This window comes from Glycine max, chromosome 6, assembly GCF_000004515.6.
Source record: "Glycine max cultivar Williams 82 chromosome 6, Glycine_max_v4.0, whole genome shotgun sequence".
In the NCBI taxonomy this organism is placed as follows: domain Eukaryota; kingdom Viridiplantae; phylum Streptophyta; class Magnoliopsida; order Fabales; family Fabaceae; genus Glycine; species Glycine max.
In genome coordinates this window covers 14,604,489-14,612,449 of record NC_038242.2, presented here as the reverse complement: position 1 = coordinate 14,612,449, position 7,961 = coordinate 14,604,489, and the positions used below count along the sequence as shown (strand labels likewise).

The 7,961-nt window shown below is 35.6% G+C and overlaps 1 protein-coding gene across 1 annotated transcript; it reads left to right on the top strand.

Annotated features, from left to right (window-relative positions):
- Nucleotides 1-524: 524 nt before the first annotated feature.
- LOC100809906 (zinc finger CCCH domain-containing protein 43) lies at nt 525-7,000 on the top strand. The gene is made up of 6 exons (XM_006581827.4): nt 525-1,659; nt 2,265-2,330; nt 4,610-4,732; nt 4,858-5,133; nt 5,679-5,948; nt 6,584-7,000. The coding sequence occupies exons 1-6, from the start codon at nt 892-894 to the stop codon at nt 6,767-6,769; spliced, it is 1,689 nt and encodes a 562-aa protein (XP_006581890.1). The 5' UTR covers nt 525-891; the 3' UTR covers nt 6,770-7,000.
- Nucleotides 7,001-7,961: the final 961 nt, after the last annotated feature.

Genomic DNA, 7,961 nt, shown 5'->3' with positions numbered 1-7,961 from the left:
TTAATACTTAAGATAATATCAATTAAAAATATTTTTCTTTTTATCATAATTTTGAACTAAAAAAATGCAGAATACCTTTTTATCATAACATGACACTGTGTTGATAGTCCTCGTCAAGGACTGTCTTTTGTATGATAAATTAAGAATTATCTTTTATATAATTAATTTGAATATGATTACATCAAATGTATATAAATAAAAAATATTTTGTTTTCTCTGCATAAAAATAATATTGATATAAACTATAATTATTAATAGAATTAGAATATCAATTATGACTTTTAATAATCATTTTTTTTATAGTTCAATTGAGATGAAATATTTAATAATATTATAATAATACAAAGTAATAAGGATGAATCAATAACCACCAAGTAAGCATTCAGATTAATCTATATATGATTGTTTTTATTCAACTAGATATCAAGAGTTCAAACTCATTAATTTATAATAATAATATCCGACTCAAATAAAATTATGTTACATAAAAAATTAAGATTAAAAAATGGGTCTAGAGAAAAAAAATAGTAACAGTAATTTAAACAATGTATGGCTTACTTTTGTTATTTTGCATGATGATCCCAACCGATTTTGGTCAAAATATACCATGGCGGCCGTATGCACACCGTATTGAAATACGTATTACCTTCACAAGGTACATGCACCCATACAAGAGAGAGTGCTAAAGTACCACAATACACACCATTCTCATTCATTCACCCACAACAAAAAAGTAACCCCCTTTGGTTTCACACTTTGCTCATTCTCGTTTTCTGATTTTTCCCACATAAATAAATCCCATCCCTTCTTCTCTTACACTCTTCTTTGTTTCAGCAATCAATCAATTTCCCCACCATTAGGGTTTTTCATTTGAAATGTGGAAGGGCAACAATGGAGCCCATTGAATCCGAATCAGTTAGTTCCTCCGCCAAAGACCAGCAACTGGGTGAACCTTCTTCCACTGTTCACCCCCTCGATCACGATCCTCAACCTTCAGATCTCAATCGCGTTACCCCTGTTGATGATGCACTTGGTGAGGAGTTTCAGAACAAGTTGGATTTGAAGGATGGGGGTGAGAGTGAGAATAATGGTTCGAACTTGGAAGATGGGGGTGAAAAATTGAGCGAGGATAAAGGTTCAAACTTGGAAGATGCGAGTGAAAAATTGGGTGATGAAGGTGCTGCTGCCCCAGAAGGTGGCAAGGGAGAAGGGTGTGATGGTGATGTTGGTGGTGTTGCTAATGATTATGGTGTTATCGGTGATGATGTAGTTGTTGCTGAGGATGGTGGTGTTGTTCGTGATGATTTAGTTGTTGTTGATGAGGATGATGATGACGGTGTTGCTGTTCGTGATGATTTAGTTGTTGTTGATGAGGATGATGATGATGATGGTGTTGTTCGTAATGATGTAGTAGTTGTTGTTGATGTTGATGGTTGGAATGGTAGTGATGAGGGGTGTGATTGGATTGAGAATGAGAATGTGAATGAGAGTGAGAGTGATAAGGTGGGAGTGGAATATAAAGATGAGAGGAGCAGCGGTAAAGCTCAACAGTACCCGTTGAGGCCAGAGGCTGAAGACTGTGCATTTTATCTCAAAACTGGGACTTGCAAATTTGGATTCAATTGCAAGTTCAATCACCCGCTTAGGAGGAAAAACCTGGTATAACTTTCTTTTGTTTCCCTCTCTAGCACACCATTCCTAATTAACTACCGGGTATGGTTACATTAATAGGTGATTAATAGCTATGCATCATTTACGTATTAGATGTTGAAACCGAAGCTTAGAATTTACTGATGTAAAGATTGTTATGTTTCCAAGTTTTTTTGGTGGTGTGTTTGTGACTTTGTGTGTCTATATATTGCCGTTGTGTTATCTGTGGAATGATTGAATTGAGAAGAAAAGCATTGTCTTTTCTGAAGGTAGTGAGTATGATTAGGAGGGCTGGTACTAGCTGTTCATCATGATTGATGCTCAATAGTCAATTGTATGTTTCGAACAATTTGCTTGGTAATATGCTTTTAAATGTATTTTGGGATTTCTTTTTTCCCTCTATAGTTTGCCTAAACTTTAAAAGTTTTTCTTTAAGGATTTTTTGCCTGGGTAAAAAGAATGCATAAAGTATTATCTTTAGAGGGTTGTACCTATATCATTATTGACCATCAATTTTGTATTTCTTATTCTTGCGCATTTGTTGAATGGAAATGTGTTATACATGTTCACTTAAAAACTTTTCTGAGATTTTGTTGTATTAACACTACATGAAGGCTAAAAACGAGAATGCGGGAGAAAGAGAAGAGCAGGAAGAAAGATCAGGCCAGACGGAATGCAAGGTATTTTCAAAATTATGGTGTTGAATTTTGTTGCAAACTAGTTTTTGTGTTTTTGGTTTCCCACAGGTATCCTCCAAAGGAAGCAGTCTTTTTTTTTTTTTTTGGTCTGCAAAGATAAATATATATATATTGAATAAAAAGTACCAGAGGTACTATTACAAAATAAAAGTCCATATAATTGGTTCCTGAAAGCAGACAACACAGTCTGATAAGGAACCAAAATATGGAGGGAATACATATAAATTAAAACCAAGAGTGTAACCCTACTACTGCAAAAAATTCTGTCGAAGGTTACTCGACCATTGATTAAAATGTAAAGAGAAGTCCTTCTCCAAATTGTGAAGCCAAGTCCATACTAAGAAAGATGCATCTTCAACCAGTTTGTTGCCATCAAAAGTTGCATTGGAAAATACAATGCTGTTTCTAAGCTGCCAAATAGACCAAGTAACCGCCATCCACCACCACTGCCACCTCCTAGATCTTATACCAGCCTCTTTCAAGGAAGAGAACTGCATGAAATGATCTGTTATACTCCATGGAAGGGGTCCCTGCATATTTATCCAATTCATTGTTTCCCACCATATAGGCTGAGTCTTACTGCAGTGAATAAAAATGTGGGAAGCAGTCTCCTCCCCCCTTCTACAGAAAGGACAAGTCAGATCCAAGATCTGCACTTGCCTGGCCCTTAAATTAACTTTTGTAGGTAATCTGTCCCACAGTAACCTCCAAGCAAACATTAAAAATTTGCTCGGGGTCTTGATCTTCCAAAGGAAGCAGTCTTGCCCAATGCGTAGTCTGAAACTAACCATGAATAACTCTACCAATGGGGATTTGAACCATGTTCGTCATTTTGTGGGGGATTAGCCTCTTTCACTAGACCCCAACCCCTGTTGGTTTGCAAATGCTAGATTGTACTTTCTGAATTTTTAACATAGGGCTATATTGTTAATGTTAAAAGTCTGGGAAATTTATTTATTTTTATCAGCAAACATAATATATATATTAATAAATAAATTGAGTACCAGAGGTACTAAAGTACAGCTATATAATTGCCCTTACTCTGGTTCCAATACCGACTAAATGGAGTCTGGTTAGGAACCACAGCCAGGCCATACCCTGATGTTAAACTCTACTATTAATCTATGGTTATATCCTCTAGTGATACACAAACCCTTCTCTTAGGTTACTAGACCATTGATTAAAATGAATTACAAAGTCCTTCTCCAAATTCCTAAGCCATGTCCACGTGAGGAAAGCTGCCTCTTCCATCATTTTGTTGTTGTCGAAGGAGTCATTGTCGAAGGAGTCTGGGAAATTTATATATCAATATATTCTTATGAGACACTAACTCGAAAGATGCAAGAGGTAGTCCTCTGAAAATACAACCAGATAGAAGTGCCTAAAGGGTCCCAGACTGCAGGAGACACCCTCTACCATACCTCCCAATATTCTCTCAAAGCTTTCCTACCCCTAACAGACTTCCCACAATCCTTTTTAGTTTCACCTCCCTGCTGATTCTCAATCATTTCCCTCTGATTCTCTCCTCAGAATTTGCCAGCTGTCCTTGTGTAACAAATTTCTCTTTTGGTTCATTCCTTCTTATGGTCATTTCTCCATTTTCCCTATCCTTTCTGTTATGCCCATTCTTTCCCAGTCCATGTCTCTTTCTCCTACATACTTGGGCCAAAGGTGTATCAGTTGATCAAATGTATTTAGTAAAATGTAGGTTCCGTTGCCCATGAGACTTTCCGTGGAAGATTGTGTAAGGTTAACTTGAGGAGGTTTAACCATATATGTGATTTTATATTCTTCATTTCCTTTAGATGCATGGATTTAATTGATTATATATCTATTTCATGCATTGAATTTTTGGGACTTTCTTGTGTCAATATGCTGAACTCTAGTTGTCAGATGGATGAGAGTCAATGGGTATATTCTATCTATATGGTGTCAATTAGCCATGGACTGTAATGCAAAGAGAAAATTGTCATGGTGGATCATGCCGTGTTAGTTTGGCTGAGTTCTTTCTGTGATGCTATATTAGTATATGTTTGGTCATTGTGAATTTTTCTTTTGTGCTTTTCTTTTGGCATTTGTTCTTTTGGCATTTGTGATCATGCTGGCCTAGCCTTGCTATGTAAAAAATGATGATCTCTATAACAATTTTTGGATGAACCATGCTTGTATATGTTGAATCTCTTTCCTGAGCCATGTCTCAAACATGCCTACTATTTATTACATGTTCATAATAAACTTTTCTTTTCCCGATGTTATGGCAGTATTATTTAAGGTCTGGGGGGTGTAAGTTCGGAAAGGCTTGCAAGTTTAATCACACAAGAGGAAAGAGTTCATCAGCATCCTCTACTGCAGAGCTTAACTTCCTTGGCCTGCCTATTCGTGTGGTATAACCTTAATTTCTTACTTAGCAAGTTATGCTGAAAGTTAGTTTGTGTACACTATCTTCTGTCTCTCTATGCTGTCTGAAATACTTGTCCCTGAAACTTGACGAGGTTGTTTTTCATGACAGGGAGAGAAAGAGTGCCATTATTACATGCGTACTGGCTCTTGTAAGTTTGGAGCAAACTGCAGGTTTAATCATCCTGATCCTACAGCTATTGGAGGAGGTGATTCTCCTTCCGGTTATGGTAATGGAAGTTCTATTTCGTTGCAAGGTGTATCACAATCATCTATATCCTCATGGTCTTCTACTAGACCATTAAATGAACCTGCTCCTTTTGTGCCGGTGATACTTTCACATAATCCAGGGGTTTCTCCCCAAAGTTCTGAATGGAATGGATACCAGGTAAATCAATGGATTAAATGCCAATAAACTATCTTGCTAGGGACATTCTATTATAATGTTATCAGTATATGATGGAAAATTAGTCTGCCAATTTTCTTTCACAGTGTTAATGTCCTCTATTCCTGCAACATATAGTACATAGTGAGATATAGATATCGGTTGGCTGTTAGCACACTTGTCTGTAATTCCCAGTGTGTTATTTGTACAGTGAATACTGAACACTGAATAGTGGCACGAGTTATATACTATTTAAGGATTGAGATTTATATGCCCACATCAGTTTCTTAAAAGTCAGAGACTGTTTTCTTTCTTTATGCTTTATGTTCTCTCCTCTTCCTCTTCTCTCATTTTCTAATAAATCCTCAGTTGTCCTACTATTCAATATTTTGCTGTCTGTCTTGATTCTTGTTGGGCTGGCTTTGGTCTATTGGATTTAAAGCAAGAAACTTTTATCCTCCTCCCTTTCTGTGAGTTGAATATTATGCCTGTTAACCCTTATAATTGATTGTTTTCCCTGCAATTTGATCAATTTGTGGTTTGTACAGGCACCAGTCTATCTATCTGAGAGGAGTCTGCATCCACCTTCAACATATGTCATGAACAACCCAGCTATAGAATCAAATGTTTATATGCACCATCAAAAACAAATGCAGGTTGAAGAGTTTCCAGAAAGGCCTGGTGAACCCGAATGCAGCTATTTCTTAAAAACTGGGGATTGCAAGTTTAAATCTAATTGTAAATTTCATCATCCAAAGAATCGGATTGCAAGATTACCTCCATGCAACCTCAGTGACAAGGGTCTACCTTTGAGACCGGTAAGTTATTTATTTTATTCAGCTGTTTTTTGCTTACATGGAGATTGTACAAATTAAAATCTTGTTCTTACTTTTGTTACACTGTCTCTTTTAGCTTCTTTTTTTTTCCCACTTCTTTACACATTTGAAAGAAATTATTTCATGAGAAATTTAGAGGAAAAAAAAGATGTTGGTTCTGAACAAGAAAAGATTTTGCCATATTCTCATCATTTCAATATGCTGTGTGAAACAGGAGCATTCGGATTCAGAATAGTTGTATCAACAATTTCTATAATTGTTGTTTAAGCTAATAAGATAGGTGGGGACTAGAATTTAGTGATGATTTTGATATGAAAAACTCCATCCTGATGTTTATGAGTGTACCCAACTGATCCTAAAACCCCCTTTTTGGTTGACATGTACACATTGATGTACATGTGTTCAGGTTCTTCTAAGTTCTAAGATACGAGGTGGTTGTTCAAATCTAAGTTCTTTAAAATAAAATGGAATTAACTTATGCTATGTAGAGATTATTGCTTTTCTGATTTTGCAAAAGACAATATCGGTTTTTTTTTTTTTAAATTATTATTACTGGTCATGACACTACAAGACTTGCTAGTTTCTCTGATCTATGTTAAATGTATTGTGAAATTCAGGAGCAGACTGTTTGCACATATTACCGCCGTTATGGAATTTGCAAATTTGGACCAGCTTGTAAGTTCGATCACCCACCACCCTCAACTATGGCTGGACTTGATCAACAATCCTCGTATACAAACTCAGCTGGTGTTGATGTGGCTGAAAATGGAGATGCCGATGATGGGAATCAGCAGTCTGTGTAAAACACTGACTTTGAGTATGCACATCACCCATAATTTGTAATTTTCTTATCCAAAAACATGATAAATTATGTAATTTCACTAGTTATGCCCAATGTGGCACAAGCCTTGCAGAATAGCATTATATACCTAATAGAATTTTTATTACTGTAACATGTAGCTTATGTTTTTGCTTCTGGTTTGATTTCTTTCACTTGGATCATTATTAGATTATGATTTTGTGCTGGTGTAAAATGGGTGTGAATGTTGTTTTTCTTGCTTTTCTATCATGGTTGCCAATTGAATTTTAAACTTGATTAATGCCGGAATAACTGCTCAACTAAACTTATAGGTGAAAATTACGATAGACAAGAGAAGTATCGGAAGGATGACGAATGCTACGGTGGGAGACCTAAACAAGTTTGGTCAATTATATTTGTTAGATTAACTTATTAAATGTGTGAGTACGCGTTTCTCTCAACACAACTGGCGTTAAAAAAAATTCTCACATTGCGTTGGGTTTTGTGCCTTGGAACGTGTTTTTTTAACGAACCAAACACAAAAAATATCTATGGCCAGATTTTTCCTTTTTTTGGTTTAATTATTTTCTCATCTTTTCCAGTTTTATCCCTTCTCTTCTGGAGTGTTCTCCGTCGTCGCTCATCCTTCTTTCACTGAAGGACCCATAGGGCATGACACCAGTTTAATCAAACTTTCAACATAATGGACATTTTTTTATCCAAATCAACTCTGTGTAGCAAATTTATTCAAACTGCTAATATATCTTTGCATTTCCTCCACATAAGATTAGCACATTTGGGTTGCTCAAAATCACGTTGAAATGTCAGTTAATCTCACTCTTTTGTTGATAAAAAAAAAACCTCTCTCTTTGGGTTGCTCAAAATCATGTTTGGCCTGAATAGCATCTGTACTTTTTGGGACAATAATATTTATTAATGGAACAGAATGCAAATTAAAAATTTCAAAATATTTGAAGTGAAAGAAAAAAATAGTGAAAAGAAAGGAAATGGTCTCAAAATTGTATTTAGAAAAAAAAAATTCACCTTTTTCATAAAAAATGATACTTATGCAACAAGAAATAGCTTGAAATTGTAAATTGTAAAAAGGTTAAAAATAATGGTGTTCGAAAGCAAATCCAAAAATTTGCACTTTAACACTTGGCATATTAGAGAAGCATGTAATACTTCTTATTTTT